General features: G+C 36.5%; 1 protein-coding gene across 4 annotated transcripts in view; it reads left to right on the plus strand.

Annotated features, from left to right (window-relative positions):
* Positions 1–25,957, plus strand: part of NUBPL (NUBP iron-sulfur cluster assembly factor, mitochondrial) — a 76,250-nt gene that overhangs the window by 19,152 nt on the left and 31,141 nt on the right. For 2 of the 4 annotated variants that reach the window (XM_056493928.1, XM_056493929.1), the window contains 2 exons: positions 7,280–7,319; positions 7,410–7,500. The exons of 1 other annotated variant lie outside the window; for it this stretch is intronic. In XM_056493928.1, the coding sequence (XP_056349903.1) occupies positions 7,280–7,319; positions 7,410–7,500 (131 nt within the window). The remainder of the gene's footprint in view (positions 1–7,279; positions 7,320–7,409; positions 7,501–25,957) is intronic. One more of the 4 variants, XM_056493930.1, reaches the window with a different exon arrangement.

The raw sequence follows: 25,957 nt of genomic DNA on the forward strand, positions 1-25,957 counted from the left end.
TTAAGACTGTGATAGTAGACTCTCATAACAGAATGTGAAAATTTAAGATAGTTGTGACTGTTTAAAGATGTCTGCTGGAATAGTATTAATGGATTGTGGTGCATTTATTAGAGGGTCATAAATACAAAATTTGGAGTGGACTAGAGAAATAGACAAAATGTTTTGTAGGTAGCATAGTTTTTTTTTTCTAACCATGAAGAAATTTCATGATCTTTGCTTAGGATTTAACTTTAAAGGTAAGGCTTGAAGTTTCCAAGTTGTGTTTATCATGCTTTTTCAGTGGAACTGCATCATGATTAACTTTTTAAAAACCCCAAATATAATTCTTTAAAAAAAAATATTTGCTACTGACACTAGCTCTTGATTGGTGAGCAAGTGATTTTTAGATTGTGTCTAGTCTAATGATATGTTTTATTGATTCTATTTTGAAAGTAGCTTGAACTGAAACCCTGTGTTTTACTTTTGGTTATATCTTACCCCAGTTTATCTGGATGGCAGAAGTACAGTAGTCCTATGTGTCTTACATGTGACAAAATCATTGAGAATGTCATAATTAATTGTGGTTTATATTTTGGAGGCTTTTAGAAATGTAATTAGGTAGTTGAAAAAGAGAAGACTACTTGAGTGCTTAATGTTTCATTCTGGACCTTGACTATTGCTCTCAAACCTGTAACAATAAACCTCAAGGTGGATTAGTCCAGTTATTGTTGAGTTTACTTGTGGAAAAAAATCAAAGACCTTGGAAGGCAAAGGAGATGGAGGATATCCAATTCTGCATGGAATTATTTACATACAGTTGTTAGCCGCTGTTTAAAAGAAAAAACCTCTAGGGAATTAATTTATTAAAATTCTTCATTATACATAAATTCATACAATTAAAAAAGTGTAAGATCAGGGATGTAGTGTAGTAATTAAAGTCTCTTACTGAGAGCAGTCTTTTTGGATAAATGGCAAATCAAATTTTACCAAATGCCATTCCAATATAAATTACTGAAACACTGTAACCTGAAATAATACATTTGAAGTACTTGAAGGCAGATTTGTATTACTCTTTATATTGTTAATCTTGTAGTGCAGTAATTCCAAATGATTTGATTTGAATTGTGGCTAGAAGATATTTACTATATTATAAAGTTAACTCTTAGAGATAAAAATGTTTTTTTGGTTCAACTGGTATAAAAACTGAAATTAAATTGCAAAATGGCTTTGTTACAGGAAGATGATAGATAGTCTTGTCATTATACATACATAAACAGAAGAAATCAATCATGCTTTTGTAGACAGAACACATTCACCTTTTTGCTTATTTCTGAGGAATAAATGTTTCTGTTTCTCTGCTAGAAGAAAAATTGAAAGACTGCAACTAATTTTGAATTTTCTCAATATTTTTACCTTGCAGTTTCTTGCAGTTTCACTTCCATGTTTTTTTTTTTTTTTTTCTTCTCTGTGGGCTTATTGCTGTATTCTCTCTTTCCTTCTCCTTCTCTGCAGTACAATGGAGTGGCTTTTCATAATAGAGAAATGAAGCAGGATAGATCAAAAACAGGAAAAAAGTGGTTTAATTCTTTCCCTATAGATCCCAGAGGCCAAAAGTGACAATAAGAGTTTAAAAGTTAGCATCTCTTTCCTTTGCTTTAGTTGATGGTCATAATCATTTATGTGATGCCATATGGTGTGGGATATCCCTTTTGTAAGGAGATTAGCTGTACTGATTGTGTCCCCTCCCAGTTCCTTGTGCACCCCCAGCCTGCTTTGCTGGTGGGGTGGGGTCACAAGCAGAAAAGACATGGACTGTGTAAGCACTGCTTAGCTATAACAAAAACATCCCTCTGTTTATTAATGCTGTTTTTGTCAGAAATCCAAAACTCAGCCCCATACCAGCTACTGTCAAAAAGATTAACTCTATCTTAGACAAAATCAGCACAATTATACATAATGTTTTGAACTTTTTTTTCTCCCATGTCTCTTCAACTGTGTTTCCTATTTTTTTTTTTTTGTGGCGGGGGGCGGGGTGGGAGGATCTTGATTACAGTATTGAACCTAAAAAGGCTGAGTTGACACAAATGCATTGGGTTATGTAGTTTTGTTTTGAAAGCAATGCAAGTCCCTAGTTAACTGGAATGTTTTTTTGAAGTTGGGTCTTAAATGAAAGCTGCTATGTAGTGAATTTCTGCCCCTGGGGTTCCTGCTGCTTCTTGTTATGCTCTGCTGTCTGGCACCCTGTTATGTGACTGACCAGGGCAGTCCCCCTGTCACAGCAGCAAGTTATTGCCTCAGATGACATGAGCTTTCCCAGAGGTTTTTGTGTGTCAGGACAAATGCCTTAAACTGAGTGCTGGATTAGTCTGTTTCATTCCTTGTGGGTATAATGAACTAAAAGAACCCGCCTAAATTAGTCTAATAAAGCTTTTGATCCACTATAAATAAATTTTTTTGGCTCCTTGGGGATCTGAGGGCATTTCAAAATGTGGGTTATTTTAGTAATCATAAGGAAGGCATTTGTGATGGAAGGTAATGGCATGATGCTTAAAAAGTAGTCCTGTGTTTCAAACCTATTTTAAACCTAACAAGTCAGTGCTGCTTTAAAATGTAACAAAGATGTTTCTAAATCACTGTGCTCTTCACTTGTGCCAGTCTTGCTTTTCAAGTACAGTCTTCCAGCGTGCAATTAGTTTTTTTGCTTTTAGGTAAGACTGATGAAGTCATATCTACAAAACTGTTCTGTTAATGAAAAAGCTTTTACAGAGCTTTGTTTTCTCAGCAGTCTGTTGGGAGGGGAAAAAAAGTGTAAAACCTTCTCAGGTAATGGGACTGGTAGACCCTCTAAATATGAGAATCAAATCTCTTGGGAAAAGTTGCATTTCATTATGCATATATTTCTTGAAATTGAACCATGAGCATGGAATTATGCTCTTTAAGTCTCATTACTAGTTTGCTTTGGTTAAGTATTTGGGATGTCTTCGTGGTTAGATAACACTATTAGTGCAGGTTGTAACGGGCAATCACAGCCTTCCTTGTGTGGAGCTCTTCAAGCATAAAATACAAATTGTAGTATTTCTGGGGCAATCCTGCAAATAAACTTACAACACAGTGTGAAATCAAGCCTGAAGTCTCAATTAGTCTGTCACTTGCTGTAGAATATTCTAGGCTTCTGGCATAAGCAGTTAAAACAATTATTACAGTTAAAGCAAGGATTTAAGTTTTATGACTTGGACTAACCTTTTGGTGGCAGCATCCTTTATCCTCTTTCATAGATTGGTGTCACTTTTATTTCAGGGTTCCTTGGGGCCCTGTTGCTATTCATTCCTGTCTCCTCTGTGGCATTTCTTTCCTCTCTGCCATTCTGTGGGTGCAATTCACTTTTGCTTAGGAAACCGGTACTTCTTTAAACATGCCTGGAGTATGATATCAAGCTTCTAGCTGCCCCTTCAGGGGGTATGTCTCTCCCTGTACCCTCTGTCAAATCTGCTAGCCCTGAACAAATCTCACCTCCCTAAGGCATCAGAATGGCAGGAGACCTTCCCCCTTCCCCCTGAAAATCCATAGCAACTCTTCTGCATTTATGCTTGCTGAGCCAGTGAGTTCAAAATACATTTTCTAGGGTATTACATGATCCAATACAATAATATTTAATAGTTATAAGCTACCTTTGCTTTTCTTAAACAGTATAATGCCATCTAAGGAGGTGTAGCACACATCACAGTCTTCTGGAATAACAGTCTTTGCTTACCTGATGGGGTAAGACTGAATGTAAGCTTCTGCTTGCACTAATGTGTCACTCAACAGACCACTTCCAAAAACTAAGCCAAGAGTTGGAATGCCTCCTTGTGGCTTAACCCTGGGCTCCATCACATGCAGCTGTTATTTGGGAAGATGAACACCATAATGCTGAATGTATGCTCCCATTTTTTTTTTTGTGTCCCCAGCTCTATGCTGAGCATGAAGCCGTATGGAGTGGGATATCCCTTTGGTCAGTTGTGGTCAGGTTGCATCCCCTCCCAGTTTCTTGTTGGGGTGGTGTGAGAAGCAGAAGAGTTTTTGACACTGTTTTTGTCACAAATCCAAAACATATCACCATGAAAGCTACAGCATGGTGAAGAAATGTAACTGTATTCCAGCCAAAACCATATACATACATGTATTACTATGTGTATATATGTAGTTCGGTACACGCCTTCTGTGCTGTACTGCCCTGTGACCCTGCCCATCATTGAGCTGCTATGTCAGACTTTTTAGAGAAACAGTGGAGTAACTCAGTTACCTTGTTAGGATAGTCCGAAAAGCTTGATTTGTTTGGGGAGAAAAAGCTTAGTAAAAAATAATTACGAAATGCATCTTCGTTGAAGATCCATCTTCATTACAACAATGTTACTCTTCCCCATGTGAGTAACAATTCAATCTTCAGACCAGCCCCAGAACTCGTTAATCAGCAGTCTGCTACAATACTGCCATGAATTTGCATGTCTGCCTTTTCTAGTGCCCTACTTGTATTCCATCAGAAAAGTAATTTACTGATGTGTCATTGGTGCTATATGAATCTTACTGATCTGATTTTGTTCAGAGAAAACAAAGCAGTCTTTTACTTAGAGCCATCAAGCCTACTGGAAAATTACAAACGAGGCTATTTTATTTATCTCTTGACATAGGTGGTATGGTATTGCTATGTGTTGTGATTTTAAGAAATCTGTTTTGTTGTGTGTTGAATTTTTGGAGCTGTGTGGTAGGCTTCTGATAACAGAAAAGCAAACTCTTAGAGCAATGGGAATTAGAGCTGTAACTGAGATCTCATCAAGCTTGATCTTCTTTACATGTTGTGTTTTAGAAAATCTTCATGAGACCCATGGTGGAAGAGAAGGAAGGCCTGTTGCTTTTGATGAGACAAGGGTGATTACCAATGCCCACTGAAGCACTTTAGATTTGAGATTAGTCTTAAAAATGATTTTTAGCAGTAGGCAAACAGTGGGGAGCTCTGCAGTATTTTGTATTACTTTGAAAATATGCAGAACATCATAGCCGGAATATACAGCAAGTTGTGAATTGTTCCTGTGCAATGTATAAATCTGATTAAATCTTGCTGCTCAGAGCATTTTATGGTCCTTGTTGTTAACCAAAGAAAATAAGATGCGGTTTTAATAAAAGGAGGCTCTGCTGTTGAGAAATAAACCATGCATATATTTTTAAAAACAGAGGCCCTTTTAGCTGCTCTGTAGGTCAGTGTTTATCTACTCACAGCATATCTCCTATTTTGTGAAGGAGAGGGAGATGTTGGAAGGTGTATGAGCTCAGCAGAACAAATTGTCCATGCAGGTAGTGGATGTTGAGATGTCTCTGTATATTTGACTGTCATAGTGTAGAAGAGTGAACTGAACTGAGGAGTGGCTTAGTATTTTGGTGACTTTCCCAGAATAATGCATCTTTTCCATTCATCTTACTTGCCAGTTCCAGAGCCTCGTGATGGGCAGTCAAAGCTTGGCCTCCGTTAGGTGTTTTGTTTTGTCATAAAGTTGTCTCTATTTAGTGATAAAAAGTGAAGAAAACCTTGAGTCTGCAGTGGTATATACTGTTGCAAATACTTTTTTCCTATTTCTTTCTTTCTTTCTTAACCCCTCTCTTAGATAAATATGTGATAATTTCTCTCAATACTTCTAACAGTATTTTAACTTCTGGTGGTGTATATCTTGTTTACCAGGACACCAAAACAGTGCCTAGAAATCTGGGCTGAAGTTTCAATGTCATCAATCTCTTTCTTGATAGCTAAACTGTCTTACTGCAGGGAGAGAAGTAAGACTGTGATTGCTGGAAATGTGGTTAGACAGTATAATACCACCAAAGTAACCCTGACTCAACCCTGAAGAGCTGCACAAGTCAAGAAGAGCTGTATACACTGGTACAGTGTATCAGTCCAAGCCAATCTCTTTTTCAGTAATAGCTCCCAACTCATTCCTGAATGCAGTAGTCATTACAAGTGATTTGTTTATTTTCCTGTTTTGTTCTTTTTGATTTGTAAACCAAAACATCCAATTTATTCTCCACCATATTTCTACAAAATTATATGGCTTGAATGCTCACTTACTTGATTGCTTGAAAGCTTTCATCTGTTGAGTTTAGCTGTTTAATTTGTATGCTCTTGGTTGTTATTTTGTCTGAATTTGAAGTTCAGCTTTGAATGCACTGTTTTTATTTTATTCACATTGTTTTTATTTTACTCTATGTATTTTACTTTGGGTGCATCAAGGATTTCTGTCCAAATTATAGTATATTTTATATTTTTTAAAGTATTATTTCTATTTTCTGCTAGTCCCTGCCTGTGCATGCTCTTTTAAAACATCATCTAGACCAAGTAAAATTCCATTTCTTTTTTTTTGTGTGGTGTGTGTTTGTGCCCTTTTGAGATTAGGTGTGGATATAGATTGTAGTAAACACGAAAAAGAGTTTTGGCTTTTGCGAGATTTTGTTTTGAATGCCTCCTTTTTTATTGTTTTGTTTGCTTTCTGCTTGGATGCCCCTTTGCCAGCAAAACAATTACAATATTCCGTCCTTTTTATTCTTGGCACTGGAAGGCATGGGAATAAGAAGCATGACAAGGACAACACATCTGCAGTATTGAAATAAGCATCTTTTGTTCCTACAAAAATTTTAGAAGTCCTGCAGATTTCTGTCAGCCTGAAAAAATCTGGGACTAATTACCTGGAGCTGTTGACAATGTATAGTTTAGGGTGGCTTTATTTGTTATCTCTACTCTGAGATTTCTATAGCAGATTTAACAGAAGGAGACAAATTTCCCAAAATTATGGTATGTTAATAGGAATACTCTTCTGATTCATTAGATTAGTGAATAGAATAGATTAAGAATTAAAATCCCACCATGTTGTATGCCTTTGGTTTTGTTCCAATATAAATGACACAGCTTTAGTGATTCCTGATAGGGAATCTATGCCTTCCAGCATAGGGATTTCATAAGAATAGATTGATTTTGGCAGCACAAAGTGACATTATATTATGGGCAAATACATTGTTATTCTGGAAAAAGATGAATAGTATTAGTAAAATGTAACAATCTAAGAAAAAGTGGAGTCAGATTCTTGGGCAAAATAGGTAAATGCATACATTTAATGAAGGGATGAGGGGAAAATAAACAACTGTTTAAATAAAGAGGGAAAATTGCTTTTAAAAGATTAAAAAAAAAAAAAAAAAGTAAGTTTATTTCTTAGAAAAACCCTGAAATGCCCTTAAACCATCTCCCCTCCAAAAAAACCCCCCTTCTTTGCTTTTATTTTAGAAAATCTAATGAGGCCCCTTAAGAACTATGGAATCGCATGGTGAGCATATGTTTTTATTTACATCAAGCTTCTTTTCAGATGTATTTGGTGTTGTGCTGTAAAGCTCAAGTCTTTGCTTTGTTGTTCCAGCATGTCTATGGGTTTCTTAATAGAAGAGACTGCCCCAGTTGTGTGGAGAGGGCTCATGGTAATGTCAGCTGTTGAAAAATTGTTGAGACAGGTAAGGCTTAGTTATGCATTTCTGCTTTAAAGTAATCAGTTCTTTTAAATGCATTTAACTGATACATGAGTGTCCACAACATTATTTTCTATGTTAATGGTAAGCATTTTTGTGTGTTGGTCTTCTTAAATTCAGGTAAGGTGGAAAGTTTTGTGTTTACCTATCCCTCTCAAACAGAGCTGTTGTTCGGTGCCTTTGAGTGACTTACCCCAATCTGCCTTCCTTCTCATTCCTTTTTATGTTTCTTTATGCAGTTGTTAAAAGAAAAAAAAAAAGGCGTTTTGAAGTTGCCTAAGGATTTGAATGTATAGGTATCTATGCATATCTACAGCTGTATTCCCTTATGTGCTTGTTAATTCACCAGTGCTAAGAATTTGTGGATGGCATTTGACATGACAGGTACAGGAAAATCATTAGCTGCAGTCTCTGTGTAATGCAGATAGATTGTTAGTTAATAAATTTTCTGGCATGTAGAAGTGGGGTGACTTCTTTATTCTGTGGCAGATTTTTTTTTTCTTTTATTGTGAAGAGATCTGTGAACTGCTAATGAGACAAACAGCTAAAAAAATGCATTAAGGTTGCATGTTTAGACTTAGAAGTGACCCACACAATTCACAGCTGGTGTCCATTCTAGGGATCTACTTTATACAGCCTGGAGATCACAAGGTTTCTGTATGTCTTCTTTAAATGCTTCCAATTACTGTGCTCCTTTAATGACTGAAAACAATAATTTTTTTCAGCCTTTTTCCATTTTTACTGAATTCTCCTTTAACACGGATTTTAGAGTAGTGGCACTTACTGCTCTTGTCACAAAAACCACGCATCTGCCAAAATTTCAGGAAAAGCATTTTTGTCTAGAATTAACCTTTAAAAGTAAGGGATATCCATGCCAATAGCTGTGAAGACCATTCTGACCTTATGTGTGCTGTGCTGTGCTGGCTTGCTCAGTTAACTAGAATGTAAAACCTTGAAGGTAGAACTAAAGTTAGCACCTGCTCTGTTGGCATGCTCTGCCTGGAGACTGGAGGCTGGCAGGCACTGCAGTGCTGTTCCTCAGTCAGCAGTGTCCCAGATGGGAAGCGTGTGCCAGCATCCCTGTGCAGGGTGCGGGTGATGCTGTGTAATGAGCTCGCTGCTCCCTAGCAACCAGTGCAGTTACATGCTGGCCAACCATGCTGTGGGAAAGAGACAAGTCCATTAATGCCCAGGGCATCACTGGTTTCCCTGGCAGTGGAACCTAAGCTGGGAAAGAGGAAGGCTTTACAGCTGAATTTCTTCTGCCCACATGCATTTTGCTTCTGCATGATGACCAGCATAGTCTTAAATCTGAGCTGGAAAAAGTTTGTGTCTACTCCTTCGAAGAAAAGCTCACAGATCACAGGGAAAATCAGCAGGTCTGTCTGATGTCCAGGTGGCTTTAAGAAAGGAAGTAATTAATTTTTCAGACTGAGAGATGCTATTTTGTTTTTAAAAACTGTAATCTCTCTTCTGCAGCTGCCAGCCAGTCTCAAGAACCAGTTAACTGTAGGACCAATAGTTTAATAACCTTGGACACTAAACGAGAGAGGACCACAGCACATGATGATTCTTTAAAGGTTTCTGTTTCATACTAGAAATAGTTTTGCGATCTATTGGGGACTCCAAAATTTTTTCTTCTTTACTCTCTATCTGTTCTGGTTGGTCTTAGCTATTACCTCTTGTTTAACAGGATAAAGTTGCTTCCATGAGTAAAATACTTCTGCTTGTATTTAACTTCCTAAAACCATATTCTTAAGAAATAGCTTATCTCATTAGCTGCATAGAAACAATTTAAATTACTCCCTAATCTAGTTTTGTAGTATAATGTAAGTATAAGAAGTTGCTGTGCATTCAGGCAAGCTGATAAAATACTTAGTTCTTAAAATAGTTAATTCAGCCTGGTAGAAAACATAGATTTCCCAGACTTTTGCTCTAAAAGCACTGGTGATATTTCATATTTGCATTTGCTGTTAAATGATGGAGATTTTTTTTATTTGTTTGATAGCATCAAGACTGTGCATTCGCTCTGTGAAAAAGTTTGGATGGGTTTTCCTTTTTTTCCCATGTGAACAAATCTGTTTTCCAGCATTTATCATGCTTCAGATACTGCAGTAAAGCATTTGAATTGCTTAGTTTCCAAATTCTGTAATGGGGTCTTGTTGACTCATAAATACATGTGCCTGTAATGAGTATTTAAATGCTTCTTTTACACTTGTAACTTAAAAAAATTTACAGAATTCTTACTTTGTTAAATATATTGGTTAAATATATGCATAATGCTTTTTGTATATACTTACTGCATGTGATCAGGTGTAATACAGGTTTGTTGAATAGTGTCAAGACTGCTAGATAACAGGCAGTAATAGTGAAGTATTGAGTAGTGAGTGTTTGGTGTTTCTCTGGTAATGCATATCTCATGAACAAGGATGGTTTTCTGCAATACATCATATTGTTTTCCTTTAGCAGAATTTGAAGGAAATGTGCCTTATAATACCAAACACAGTAAACAGTTCAGGATTCTGTTTTACTTACATTACCTATATATTGATGTGTGTGTATCAAATTAGTATATAAATGAAAATATATTGTATATTGATTCTATAACAAAAGAATTGGTCAATAGAAAAGAATGAAAGTGTTGATTTTAAGCTATTGAAAGAACAAGAAATACAGAAGGAAATTATTTTTCACCTGAAGTGAAAGTGAATTTCAAGCAGTAATGGAACATATGATCTTCATAAATGTATTCATAATTCCTTCTGTTAAATATATCTCTAGTTTATATGTCTTGAAATTGCCCAAAATTCTCTTGTGTCTGAGAAGTGACTTCTTTGCTAACATAAGATATACTGTATGCCCATTTACTCTTCGGGATGGTCTGTCACTTATCTGGGTTTTAACTCTTATTTCCCTGTCACAGTTATCTTTATGTAAAAAGTCTTTTACCTCTGTTAATACTTCTTTTGAATCTTTAGGTGAGATAGAAGAGAGTATTATTTTTTTTAAATTCAAAGTTTTAAAAGATCACTCTTTTCTCTAAAGGTATAATTAAAGTCCAGGTAAGGAAGCTTTAATAGCTTTCCAGTGTCGTCCATGGCACTGGGCTTTTTCTGTGCAGTTCTCACTTCACTTGAGAAGCTGCCTACTCTTTTGTCTGGTTCCATTTACTTTGTTCCTTTACTCTGTGTATCTTGAATCTTGATGGTATTTGGTTCAGATTAAACAACCTACCTCAGAAAGCACCATCTTACTGTATTTGTTGTGGGAAGGACTTATGATTAACCTTTAGGCTGAGTAAAGATATGATTTTTTTTGAGAGCTGCCAAGAGCTTGTACTTGAACAGTAATGGGTCTGAAAAGCTGTTGAAATAAGTATCAAGTAGATGGGTAAGAACCTTAGACATACAAAGATGATTTTAAAAAAAAGATAAGGCAAGCAAAACTTGCTCTCTGATTTGAACTACTTTTTCAACAGGATTTCAAATACCATTTCCACTGTCCCATACACTCAGTGTGGCAAGTTTTCTAGCACCATTCTCTTTTCTCTCTTAAGACATCTGGACAGTTGAGCAGCAAAGGAGAAATTAGAAGGTTGCAGATACAAACCTGCTTTATATCTTGGAATATGTTGTGGCAATTATTCTGCCAAAAGGCTCTGAGAAAGGAAGTGGCACTCTGCTGACTGCCAATTTTCTATCTGCTATAGTCAGAGAAGCAGTACAAATGGAGGGGACTTCCTGTTTAGGGAGTAACCAGTAAAACTTTTAATATTTAATATTTAAGATAGCAAGTGTTGGTTTCTCTGATGTTGGACTCACTATCTTATTTTGTGTGTGTCACCTAGTTGACCTAATAGCAGAGAAGGAAGGAAGTCAATATTCTGCACACAAGTCTGCTTCTCTTTTAAAAATATAAAATAAAAATGGGACTACAGATAAAATGCAACTGCATATTTTATTATGTAATATTTTCCTTGTATCTTTGTCCTATCAATAGATAAAGTTATATCACTGCTGGAAGCAAGTGTTGCCTATACAACATGGGCCATAGGTGCCAGTAATTCTGTTTTGTGTGAACAGTCTCCTTGGAACTAGCCTAGAAATCTGCTCTTTTTTCAAGGCATGGATCTCAGGTTGATGAACACCCTTAATAGGATTTCTTACCCTCACATGAGATTTTAACCTAGGTTTTTGCAGGTTAGTTAGATCTTAAGAGGCAAGACTCTTGTATTTCTTCCTTAGCATAGTTTTCAAGAGTATCCAGAATATTTTTTGCATCTTTGGTATATTATGGCTATACAGCAGAGCCTCAGTGCTGTAAGTATTTGTGAATCCTAAAGGTTCTTTTGATAAGGATGAAGCCGTATTCCCAGAAAGATGTTTTTTGTACAATGGCTTAATTCTAATGAGTCCCTTTAACTCTTTCTTCCTGCTTATTTTAGCACCACTTTAGCCTCTGTTTTAGTCAAGGTATGTATTGAAAAAAAATTGAAATAAAATAAACTTTCACTGGGAAGAATATAATTATAAAGGAAGAATACAGGGAAGTTAGCAGAAAGCAAATTAAATAAAACTACTAATGCAGAGCCATTGCACATCAGCAAAAGGAAGTGGAGCCTTGCACTTTGATGCTTGGACAGGCTTTATGCCCTGTAAATTCATGTTGAAAACCATAAATTAAGCAGAAGAAGGATCAAAGTTATTTTACTGGCTAACCCAGAACTGAATAGGGCTGTAGTCAAAAGGTTCAGCCTTATCTTTTGAACTCGGTGTACATGATTATTTAATCTGTACATAATTTTGAAAATATGACTAGCAGCGAGGACTGTGTGTAGTACTTTTTTCAAAACCAGCACCTGCCAGAGGTAGTGATGGTAGTAATTATATAGTGGAGTATGTGAATGTATGTTTATGTACTTGGACCTTTTTGTACCATAATTCTATCTCCGATGCTCGGTAGTTGTAGAGTGTATCATGTTGTCACTGTGAAGAAAATTAACTCTACTGCATCCAGAATCAGCACATATATGTTATAGAGAATAGGGAAGATATAAACAGATGGATAAATAGTCTTTAAAATATTGAGGGGACTATGGGTTGTGAGGTCTGGGTTATTTCAAGAGCCTGTATGAGAAAGCTGCCATAAAAGCAACTGTTGTGTGAATAGAACACTAAAAACTCATGTTTAAAGATTTGGGATTAAGGTAACTAGGAAACAGAAGTAGTATTTAATTTTTGGAAAGCATATACTATGGAGGCTATATTGTTTTGGGTTTCTGATTAGTTTGAAGTGATTCCTCTCTGTAGAGGAGATTATAGATATTCAGTACTATTTATGTTTAAGTTACATTACTTAGTAGCAACTGCATGTAGGAATTTACTGTTTGCCAAGTGTGTATATAGTGGTATCCTCCTTTCCACCATTTACATTGGAGAGGTTGCAGGTATAGATTTGGGCCAAAATTTCTTATAGTCTGGTTTATTTAGCTATATGTTAATGCTGCACTTGAGAAGACAAAAATAGATAAGGTATTGAGAGCAAATGTAAAATACCTACCATGCTGCCATTGTCTGCTTTGCTGTGTACCTTCTGGACAGCAGAATGTTCTATATATGATGCCTGTAGATATTGGTCCAATCTTGGTGGGTATGTGCATAACACTGTGTTATAGTTCATAAATTCTTTAGTCTGTAAGTTTTCAACTTTGTACTGCTTTATGTGTCTGTGTGTATAAATGCATTTCTTATAAACAGAGCAATGGAAAAACTAGGGGAAAGCTTTCCACATTAGGAGAAACAATGTGTTTATTTGAAACAATAAACAGCAAGAGCATAGTTGCTGAAATAGTTAAGTACTACATGCTGAGCTGTCTGCCAGATTGGTTTGTATGGTTTCCTAAGAGTTGTCCTTTGGCTTGCTTCTGTTTGTGACAATGTATTGTCTTTTGCCTTACATTTTTGAGACCATGTAAATTCTGTTCTGTGCTTGTGGCAGTGTTCAGCACTGCAGTGAGTTACCATGTGAGAGATGCAGAGACATACAAAGACTAGTATTTACAACTTCCAAATAAATATAAGCATTTTTCTTTGATGCTTTTCATATTTATAAAATAAATTTATAAAACCTTTTATCTTTTGAGCACAATACATTTTGCGTTCCTGTTTCTCAGTGTCTGTACATATGAATGGCATATATCTGTTAAGAATGCCTGAGATCAGTGTGAATGTGTCACTGGCATTCACCATGGCTGGTATCCTTCAGAACCTAAATCTCTTTTGCAGATACATGCACAGTTGCTTAGCTTTTGATTGTACGTGCTACCTTGCCTGTATATTCTCCAGCAAAGAGCCATCAGGGTGATGCTGGGGGGTGAAGCATGTAATGTGCAAAGAGACTCTGAGGAACTGGATTTATTTTGTTTTCAGACTGTTAAAGGGAGATAGGAACTGCTGTTTTGAACTACCTAATGGATACATACAGAGAAGATGAAAATAGATTCTTTGTGGATGTGCACCTTAATGGCACAAGATGTAATGAATGTATGTTGCAATATAGTAAGAAGTGCGAGGGGGTGTTGGTGGTTTGTTATTTTAAAGTTGAAGCAATTGCATGTCAGAACAGGTTGCCAGTAGAGATTTTCTAAACTCTTTCTTGGAGGATGTTAAGAACTCAGCTGAGCAAGAATCTGAGTACCCTGCTCTAAGTTGTTTCTGTTTTGTGCAGACAGATCCTGAGGTCCTTCAAACCTAAGTTGTTCTGTGAATCTGGGATTAGTTCTAAAATTGGCATTCCACTGCCTGTTTCACTGTTGGTCTGTAATTCCATTAAAGCTCAGAGAGAAGAAAATGGTTCTGCCTATCACAGAAATCATTGGTTAGAGCACTCAGTCAAAACCTAAACTGAATGTAGGTGTCTCTCTAATATGACTACCTTAATCACTAAGCAAGGGAGTCATACAATTACATGTTGCAGTGAGATGAGCGTGTTTCAGCACAGCGACTGAGACCATCCTTTCCTCAGTAGCATTTGTCTCTTCAGACTGTTGAGGTGCTAAGGGTAGAGACATAAAAGTCAAACCCAAATAGGCCTTATCTCTTGAATGAGCATCCTTAATATGAACTGTGAAAAGAAAGAATACGTTTTTTGTTTTCCTATCATTTCTCTTGTTTTTGTAGAAGTACTTTCATCTAGGAGAGCTTTAAAGCACACATTGATGTGCTCTTGGGCACTAAGAATTGAGTATGGATGGCATAAAGAAGTTTTGCTGAAGACTTCTGGCAATTTGTTTGCATTAGCTTTAGTAGTGTACTGTCTAGGATGCAGGCCTCTATGAAACTTGCAGTTCTTGCCATTCTCTGTAGTGTATGGAGAAACATCTGTCAATTTTGTTTCTTTGTTTGTTTAATCCTGCTGTCAATGTCAGCCCTGTCTAATTAAAAGCCTAATTGGACACAGAAAAATTCAAAGATGGTAGCAAAAATCATCTTAAAAAAGCAAGTAGAATAAACCTTTTGTGTCAGATTTTTTTAGACTAAAGGCAAGTAGGAATGAGTGCAGGAGTGGACCCTGGAGGTGTGACTTGAAGGCTGCCATGTTTTTAAGTGTTTTCTAAACAGGAAGACTTGTGGCTTTTATTTATATGGAAAATTTCAAAATGTGGACTACAGGAGAAACCTAATGCCAATCTTATCATTTTTTTCCCCCCCACTAGTAAAGAGGTCTGTTCTTTTTTTCTAGCTGCTGTAGGTTAAATGCGAAAATGGATGTTGGTATTGCTGCATTGAATATTGGAGGGCCTCAGCAGTTGGTGCCCTGCCTGCAGGAATGGAAATTTAAACCAAAGCCTAGCCTGAGCTACTGCATACCTGGGGTGGTGGGAATGCCTCACTTGTCATTCCCAGTGGTACTATTTGAGAGATTATTTTCCCCTCCTGGATTTACCTCCACACTCTCTGGCAATGTTCTTAAGATAATAGGTGTAAATGTTGAATTTTAAGGATAGCAAAATCTTGTCATCCTTTAGATCAATTTCTGAAACAAATTGGCAGAAAGTACCCCTTTTGCTGTGTTTCATCACTTACATGGTAAATGTCAAAGATGAAATTATTATTAGTGCAGGCAAACTGTCTTACAAGTACAGAATTACTGAAACGGTATTGGTGGATGGGAGGGAGTAGTGAAATGGTAATTAACTGAGAATGGAACATATTGGGTCAGGAGGAAGACAATAGCAATTTGATAGCTCTGATTTTTTTTTGTAGCTATATTTTCAGTGAATTGAAAGGATGCCCAGAATAGTAATAGTGAATCAATGCTGAAAATTATTCTTATTGTGAATGTAAAGAGCAAGTGAAGAAGGAGCACTGCTGTGATCCAGATGATTTTTTTTTTTTTTATGGATTTTATTTTTAACACTTTTTGGTTTAGGAAGGGAACTCTATCAAGAGATGAACATTGAAGGCATTTATCTTGTGTTTATGGCACTAAATTTTCAAAACAGGAAAAGAGTGAGATGGTGCAATGAGAAATTTTAGCAAAAGGGGTAAAAAACATAAATAGCTCTTTGTTTTTCAAACTTTTGTTGTCTTTCTATGTTCTAGTACAAATGTAAGAGTCTATGCACACTTGCTTGTGTATCAACAGAAGATATGTACTAGGGATATATATGCTTAGTGCAGATGAATACTGTTTTTCTCTTTCTGTGTTTTGTGTTTTGGCAAATATCCATCCATCTTAGGACACTTGCTAATTTCAAAACTGACATGTGTTTCACAATATTCATGTCTTTATCCAGTTTATCTCCAAGTATTTGTGGCAGATAGTCAGTAGCAGATATTTACAGTTTATATTTCTTAGAACTAAACAAAGCTGCTATATGTATATGTTTATATTACAAACAGTAAAGATGTAGTTTTTTGCATATTTGTGGTGCATAATTATAAAATACAGTGTCTTAAATTCTTACTTACTGTGTTACCACAGTGGAAGATTTGCCAGCTTTTCCATAATTACAAAAATACTTGTTCCGTGTGTTTCTTCAGTTTTGAGATGCCTCAGCCTGAGGTGGACATAGAGATGGTTAGTTCAGGCTAATATCTGCCACCTTATAGTTTTGGCAAAAGGAAAAAGTTAATCAAAGCAATAGGAGCAGTTGCATCTTTAGGGAGTTGGGAAGGTTTTCTATTTTTATTTTTGTGATCTGGAGTATGAGAATGAAAAGATCTGGACATTTCATCCCTAAACAAAAGATCATTGGTATTATGTATTTGTTCTATTTGGAAAGGTCCTCTGCTATTGGAAGTATTTTGAAAAGAGGAGCAGCACTCAGTAGTAAATAGTGGCTGAACTGCCTGTGCTAAAACTGCACTAGAATATACCACTAAGACTGTATCTACAGCTGGAAGATAGTAAACAACTCCAAATGCTTGTGAGATTTTTCTTAAGTCTTTAATGAACTTTCATTTAAATGAAGGAAGGTCAAGTTTCATTCTCTTGTTTTATCACTGAAATTAAGGAAACTGTTTCAGAGGCAAGATAAGATGAACCATTCATACCTTAAAAAACAATTAAAAATTCTTAAGCTCATTTTTTGTTATGTTTATTTTACTGAGATTAAAAGACAATTAAACTAGTTTGTTCTTCAGAATGGACTTAAATCAGTGAAAATCTCTACACTAATTTCTACGCCATGGTTCAGATGTTACAAATTCCTGCTACAGGAATTTGTATAGTCATCACTAGTTTGCTCATATGTTAATAATCACCTTGAAAGCTCCTGTCTGTCCAGAGAGACCTGCCTTTACCAGTCCCAATCAGTATGTACATATTTAAAGGAAATGATGGTACTTCCTGGAGATCAGAAGATGAACATTGATGCAGAGACGTACTGTAGCCAGAGGTGTGGGAGATGACAGAAAGCTCTTTCTTTCCACTCCTCTGTCCCCCAGTTAGAGTACTTCTATTGTCACCCTTTGACTTGGTGTTCCTGTGTGTTTTGGGGTGGGTGTGACTGAACGAATATGGGCTTGATTATTTTCGTTTCCAGCTGAAGCTACAGAACCTGTTCTCTTGCCTTTCTTCCCTTAATGAAGCAGGATCCATAAAGCTCCCTGTTGCTTTATTGGCTTGCATTAGCAGCTGATATGAAAAGGGATTATAGTTGCTGAAAGGAATTGACAGTCATAGAAAGAAGTGCTAAGAAAACCAGAAAAACCCAAAAACATTAGCCAACATCTTACCGCTGAACTGGTAGCATTTGCAGTAAATGTATTTTAAATGTCTTTGAGGATTAAAAAAAAAGGGCAAAAAAAGCCTAACAGCATAGTGAGAATGTATTTACAGCAAACATTTCTTGGCCTGGTTCCTCAGCTGTCATGGTTATGACTGTGCAGTTACTGCTGCTGTGGGAACAGGCTGGGAGGGTGTTTTCTTTGCTCTGCTTCCAGTAGTCTCATCTCTCACACTACACAGGTATGCATGTGTCGACTCTCCGTTGCATAAAACAAAACAAATGCAAAACATGCAACTGTTTTGCTGGGTTTGTTGACTAGACAGACAGAGAGCTCATAGTGTCTCAAAATGGCTGGGGTTAGATTTTTTGCTTTTTTCTCCTCAAGGTTTTAAAGGAAAGTGTTTTGAGGTTTAAGGCGTCTTTGCAGCAAAGTTCAGAACTTTGTGCTTAAATGGCATCCAGCATCATTCTTGGAAAGAGGTAGTGATTTAAGCATGGTTTGAAGTGTTTGCTAAATGGGAATAGTGGTGGTAGAGGAGTGAGGGAAAGAGAAGGCACTGCTTGTTTCCTTCTCTAAATAAAACTTCCATTATTTATGTAAACTTCTTTAAAAAATAGGAGCTACCTAATGCTACTCTTCTACTTGTTCTGCTCTTCTCCACTAATAAGAGGGTTTGTTCTTTGTTTCTGGCTGCTGTAGGTTAGATGCAAAAAGGGACATGGGCATGGCTGTGCTGCGCCTAAGAGGCTGGTGCCCTGCCTGCAGGAATGAAAAGTTAAACCAAAGCTTAGCCTGGAGTCACTGCATACCTGGAGTCACTGCATACCTGGAGTGTTGAGAATGCATTGTCATTCTCAGTGGTACTGAGGGTTACTTTGCCATCCTGGAGGTATCTTCAGACTCTTTGGCAGTGCCTCAGCAGAATAGATGCTCTATCTTGGAGTGCTGAAGTTTACAGCTTGATTTGGAATAAGTGGAAATTAATGGTGTAAGTCAGTTGGAGTAGGTTTGCCAAGTGGAATTAAGTGGTGCTGAAGATGTTGAATGAGAGGGCTATAAGGAAAAGCCTGTGGGAACAGCTCACGTTCTGTCTCTGTCCTGTACCCTTATTGGGCAGCGGTGTGGAGTGTAGATTTAAAGCCAGAACTGAGCATCTCTGTTATGTGCCATGCTCCTTCTTTCAGCTGAACTTCCCAGGCTTATTCTCTGTTGATAGTAACAGCCTTGGAAGCCTGGAGGTGAGAAGTGCAAGTTTGGTTACATTAGCAGTTCAGCCTTTAGGGCTGTATTGCCTTCTGCCCTGGAGAGTGTCCTGCATTCACATGCAGCAGTCACAACCCTCTGGGATACAGCTAGAGATGCAAGATTCCTGAGGCCAGGACTCAGTGTGTAGGGGCAGCATGGCCAGATCTGTGCAGGAAATTCAGCTAACTTGAAGCTTTAGCTTTCTAGGTGAATAGCTTAGCTGCTGGCCTTATATGGGATCATGGCTTCTGTGGCTTTTGCATTTTTGCTTACACAGTTTTATCCAGCTAGATACCACCTGCCTGGGAAATGAAAATTGACATCTTCCCATTCATAGGTAGGTTTTCTCATATGTCTAAATGTGATATTAAGCAGTTGCTCTTATAACAGCAGAACCACAGGCTTTGCAGTTTTGTTTTTGGTTTGATTTTTCTGTTTTTTAATGGCCACATGTGCTCAGCTTTGTGTTGGGTTCAGTGTTGCCAGTGGCAGGTGCATTTAGAGAGTGCCTGCTAGATTGTAAGACTTGCTTCTTTCCCACAAATGTGTGTATAATTAATGGATCCCAAATGGGCTTCAGGTTGAAATTTTATGCTCAATGGAGATTTTCTGTTTCTCTTCCTGAGCAGTCACGATGTTAGGGAGAATGTGTAGGTGGAGCTCACCAAAGCTGCTTTTTGAGCATGTTCATTTTTTTCCATTTTTCAGCCTTTCTTTTTCATCTTTGTCATAAAAACAGAAGTGGAACCTCACTGTCTTGGAATATTGATTGAACTTTGACACATTTTTAGCAGTACACATTAATTTTACTTATTAAATAACTATGAATGTAACTGTATAAATAGATTTTTTTAAATTAATATTGAGTTAATAGATGTTAAACTGCATAGAGTTGTTTCTTTTCTTTTTAATAATCCAGCTGGCATTCTGTCTGTTGGAAGCTGACAGATTGATCCTTCACTCAAATCATCCTCCCATATCTCTTGCTCACAGAAAATAACTGCAGATATCCAAGAATAGCAGCAGGTTTTGTACCAGTATTCTTTGTAGCAAGTGATTATTTCTCACATCCCAAGTGATTGACACAAACGTAAAGTAATTGTGCTTAAGGTACCAGAGATTAGTGTCATGGGGCTTTTTTCTACCCTCCCCCTCCCTAACAAAGGAAAAACTGCTGTTTTTTACTATTTATGAAGCTGTAGAAGATGTTTCACTTCCTACTGTGTTTTGCTCCATCAACAGTATATTTTAAAAGAAAGATTATGTTCTCCTGGCAGAATGCTGCCTTTGGAATCCAGCTCTTACTATGCAACTAAAGTGGACACCCATTTAAAATTATTTTTCTGAAGACACTCCTTTGCTTGGCACTAATCTCTGGATGTCCCTGAAACTCATGGTATCAGTGCCTTCAGTAAATTAATTAGGCTTAGAAGACAAGTAACACTTTTATTGTTGAAGATTCTTAACTGAGGACACTGGTGAATGTGCAAGTGTGGTTCTGTGAGCATAGCAGTTATTTTAGCAATGTATAATTTGACAGTTTAACAGATTATCTGTTGTCTAATTCATAGTAAGTGCTCTTACTACTCCAGAAATATGACATTCAGCACATCTTTAAATTGTGGCTATAGTATGTGTGTGAGTACAAAATGTGTGTAGTTTTAAAATGTATTTGTTTTTATTTTTACATCTTGTCTGTGTCTTTAATGACTGTCTTGTTTTTACATCTGTGTCTTTAACATCCTTTCTGTGTTCTGTTATTTGCAAGGAAATGTATGTGTAATTTTTCTTGCAGCTTTCTGACCTAAAGGCATTTTTTTTGACAGAGAACATATACCAACTTCACAGTCAGTCCCATGGTTATGAATCTGCTCTGTTCACTCTCATACATACTCTTGCTTACCTTCTTTTTTCACACTCTTTCATCTTCTTCAGTCTTCCTGTAGAGTTGAAAGGTTCTGTATTTTGTGCAGCCTTGTTGTTACTTCTTGTTGGAAGTATAGATTTTTGTGCTTTGAGATAATTCAAGCAGACTCTCCAACACTGGCTTCATTTGCAAGGGGTGACTTTTTTGAATGGAGTGACTGCGAAAGAGATACTTGTGAATTTAAGTACAGAAATTTTGGAGGACAAATTTTAATCCATAGTTGTGAAAAACAGGTTGTTTTTAAAAAACCCAGAATTTTATTATTTAAAATTTATGTTTCAGCTCAAGGCTAGTTATTTGAAAACCTGGTAACTTCTCACCAGGGAGAACATTAAGTTCTATATTGAGATTTACTGTCTTTTGACCTCTGTTCAATGGTTTACATCTAATTGATTCTATTTTAGTTTTTATGTTGCACTGTTTATGGTAATACTGGAGGGTTTTCTTCAGCAGCATTTCAAGCTACTTGAGTAACACCTATCATGTTACTTTCTCCAGTAATCCTTTTTCAGAAGGTGTAAGACTGGCCTCTGTAGAAGTTCCCTTTTCTGTACAAAAAAAGCATTGTTCATTGTAGTTGACAAACAGCATTTTCTAACATTTTTGATATAATGGTTTTTAGTTTAAGTGCTGATTTAAAATCATAGTTTTAGCGATGGTCATGAAATGGTACCTATAAATAGTCTGTTGGTACCCAAATAAGGAATTTATACATTATTTTTCTTGTACCAGAAAATGAACTGAAACTTCAGGAAGTTAAATAACATAGTAAGCAATTTAGGAACATTGCTTTCCATTGTGTAGTTCAAGTATTCAGTCTTTTAACATTACGGAAGTATAGGCTGAAATACATATAGGGAGTGGGCTTATTAACTTTCTCCCTTTTGATATTTGTTGCCAACACTTGTAATATTTCTTTGTTGTTATTTTAGGGAAAATCTGATTCAGAGAGCTTATATAAATTTTATGAGCTTAAGTTGGGTGCTGATAATACTGGCTTAATGTGTTGTTTGGCTTTGGGTTTGATACCTAAACGATGACTTTGCTCTTGTGTATTAGTAAGGAGAACTCAAAGAGAATTTGTGGTTTAGATCATGTTTTTAACATAGCTGTATCAACCTGGTGATTAGTTTACATAGAAGATGTGATGCTAGTCCAGTTTCTTCATATTTGTTTACCTGTACTTAACTTTTGTGCTTAGGTTTTGTCCTTCTCCTTGTGGATGTCTTTGTAGCAAACTATTCTTATGCTTCACCTCAGTTTCTCTCTGAACCTGGCAGAGCAGAGTGCTCATAAAAACCTTAGAGGGAATTTGAACTGTTGCAGTTCATCTCTTTTTTCATGGTGTTGCATTGCATGGCTTTGAGATTGGTTAAGCATCAGAGGACTAGTCAAAGGGGCAGTTGTGTTTGTTCAGAAAGTGTCGAGTTGTGTTAAGCACTGTGCCATATCCTGTTACAATAGTACCCAAGAGAAAGTTTCCATAGGGCTAAAAATCTTCTAGTTTACGTCTCCTTTCTTTATAAAATACTTCTGAAAGTACATTAAAAATTAGATTAAAATGCCATGTTTCATTATACTGTTCCTAAATTATCTGTTTGCTTACACTGTGAAACTATTTACTTGTTCCTAATATCTGTGTGTGTGTCTAAGCAGCATCTAGTAAGTAATTTTTCAAGGAATTATTTTTAAATACGTATTTTATCTTAAAATACGTGGTTTTTATTTTAAATGCATGTTTTATCTTAACACATAAGTACATGTGAATAGGTATATAAATCTTCATTTAGGAACACAATTTCTTACCTTTACTTTGTTCAGCTGTTTGCCTGTGTTAAATCATTAACATATGCATAAAGTAGTTTAGGAGAGCGGGATGGATCTGGCAGGAATAGAATTAAGCTGCCTGCAGTGTAGCTTTTGCTGTTTTTCTGATACTGGTGCTCAGAGTTTGGCTGGCTGCTGCCAAGTCTGCACCTGCATAATAATTGTAACTCTGCATGTATTCCTCTTAATAAGAACAAATAAATAATATCTTCTGTTATTTACCAAACAACCAAGCATGAGGATTACTTCAAAGTCATAAGTAGCAATCCCTCTTCTGTTATAATGCGCTATCATTTCTGCCTCATGCACAGAGGATGCTCAGGCTTCATTCCTCAGCAGAAATGTCATCTGTATCTCTGTGTTGTACCTTGGGTTTAGCTTGCTATTTAGAACCCCTACTCAAAATGCATATCTGGTGTTTTGATTATGGATTGTCACATAAACAGAATGATTGATTAAAGTAATTTACATAGAAGCATTCCTGGGGTTTCTGAGCAAGGGAGAATACACAGAAGCACATGGCACTTAATTACTTTGCTTAACAATATATGTCAAGTTAAACCTTTTTATAAAAAGATGAATGCTGTGCTTAAGGAAAATGCAATTACATTTCTATGCTTTGAAATGTTTTACACACTGTGTACATTAGAGGGGCAAAGACATTAACACCTTTGTACATGCAAAGGTGCTGACAGATTTCAGATGCTACAAGGCAGGTTTTTGTAGCCCCAGTCTGCCTATTGCTTGCAAAGGGAATTCATTCACTGTAATGTGCTGTTAATCTGAGCTCATTTTCTTGTGTGAAACCTCATTTGCATACAGACACACTTCTTGGAACTCACTGAGAACATGAGGACAGTGGTCCTGATTTGGTAAATTGTTGCTTATAAACAGGATTTGCATTCAAATTAGTGTTTTATATCACAGTCTGATTATGCGTTCCATTTTAATAATGTTGAATTAATGGCAATAGTAGATGTCAAAAAGCCACTCCTGATTTTATGTTCCAGTTCTAAATTTAATTAAAATCTCTTTCCCCTCTTTCTTTCTACTATGTTGCCATTTAGTAACAGACCTGAAATCTCTTCTGCCGTTAAATAAAGTGTACAGTCCTTTAACAAATTATCCAAATTACATTCAATAATGTGTTTAATAAAAGATTTTCATACTACTTTATTCCTGTGGGAGGGTAGTGGAGGAGGAACTGAATGTCATCCAATACTTGGAGAATAGGAGCAAATAAGACTGTCAACAGTGAGAAATGGGGTTATGTGCAGTGTTCCCTAACCCAAGTCTGAGCAAACCTGTATGTTTAGACACTACTGCTCACTATTAGGCAAACTGACTACCTCAGTTCTTTCCTGAAATTATGGCTATATCATTTTAGTGCAGCTCTCCCTTCTTGCACTGAATTACAAATGAAAAAGAGGAAAATGAAATTTCGAGGATAATTACTTGACTGCATTCAAAATAAAAAACAAGATTAGTTTTAATTAGGAATGGTTTTCCAATCTAGTTTGCCACCTGACTTTCACCAGTTCATCACCACCTACAGTAGCATGGCCCAGAGGGGTTTGTGGAAGTAGTTCTCTTATTTGGTACTTAGGGACCTTGGCATCTTTACTATCACTTTTTCTGAACTTGTGGGGCAAAAGCCTGTCTTCCTTCTACTCTACACAGTGGCAAGATGTTCTCTCCACTGCTGCTGGAATGGTGTAGCTTCTTCAGTTTTCTGTGCTCAAATTTGTAAGTATTAAAACAGACTACACTTAACTTGATAGGCAGGTAATTTCTTTTTCTTTTCAATCCATGAATTTGAAGAAAATATGTGAAATAAGAGGTTTACACTGCCATAAATTAAATAAAGCATTATAATTTAATTACACTATGTGTTAACAGAGCATTTTTGCTGTTGCCTAGCAATGAGATTTACCATGAGATTCACCATGTGCGTAGGACTCCTTTATTAACTTCAGTCTTCAAAGGTTTATAACTTTATTAGAAATCATTATTTGTAGGACAATCCAGAAAGTACATGGATGTTATGAGGTTGCTTACTAAGGAAGCTTGAGGCAGAAAGCTCTGGTGCCCTCTGATTTGTGTATCCTTTTTCCCCTACTATAATGTGGAGTAAATTTTGAAAGTAACTTCTTGAGCAAAACTTTGTGTATCCCCACAAATCTGAATGACTAGGAGAGGCTTAGAGCTGCTGGTGTTTATGGTCACCTTCTATAGTGTTGCACAGCTGCTTGGTATTTGCTTGGTACATTGCATGATCACATGGAACATGATGGAGAATAGTACTTGAAGAGTTTGGAAGAGCAAAACACTTGGTAAGGCTGAAAAGAAAAGCTCTAGGTCAAGGCCAGAAAGTCACTGTTTCACAGGAGGAGCTAACTTAAAGTTAAGGTCTGCAAGTATATGCAAAACCAGACAGCTTTTAGCTTGAGGAGAAAATATTTTTAATTCCTCTTAACTCTGATAAGGGTGGGATTTGAATTGTTTTGCACTATTCCATAAGGCAGTGCTGTATCTATAAAAGGACTTGAATTAGAGCTTCTGGATAAAAGGGGTGAAAAATACTAAATAGTGAAGGTTTTTTCCCAAGAATATATCCAAGAACCAAGTGTTTTTGGCAGACAAAGTGATTAGAATCTGTGTTAGAATGATAGTAGTTCTGTCCAGACTGCATCTTGCTGCAAGGCAGAAAGCAAGAAACCATTTGTTCATTCTATTTTGTAGAAGCATTTAAGGAAGGAGAATATGATTACTGGAATTATATTATATACTCTGTGTGTGTGTGTGTGTATATATGTATATATATATATATATATATATATGGACTTAACAAAGTTAAGGGAAGGGGGAGGTATTTTGAATTAATCCATTAATCCTTTTTTAAAACGAAAACTGCCTATACCTACCTAGCATTTCAAAATGGTGTGATTATTATGAAAGTTTTGGAATTTGCATATTGAGATTCATGCGTGTTACTTACAGAAGATCTGTGTGTTTAGTGGCAAATCTTCAAGGAATGTGGCTTTATTCATGTTGTAAACTACTACATCTATATAAAGTTTCAATTTATCACCTTTATAATGGTTGATTTTTCATTTAGAAAAGTAGAAATTTGGAATTCATGCCTTCATGTGAGTGAAGTAGTTTTTGCTGGACCAGGAGGCATTCATTGGTACTGGCATGTATTGGT

Source organism: Oenanthe melanoleuca, chromosome 5 (assembly GCF_029582105.1).
Source record: "Oenanthe melanoleuca isolate GR-GAL-2019-014 chromosome 5, OMel1.0, whole genome shotgun sequence".
NCBI classification, from domain to species: Eukaryota; Metazoa; Chordata; class Aves; order Passeriformes; family Muscicapidae; genus Oenanthe; species Oenanthe melanoleuca.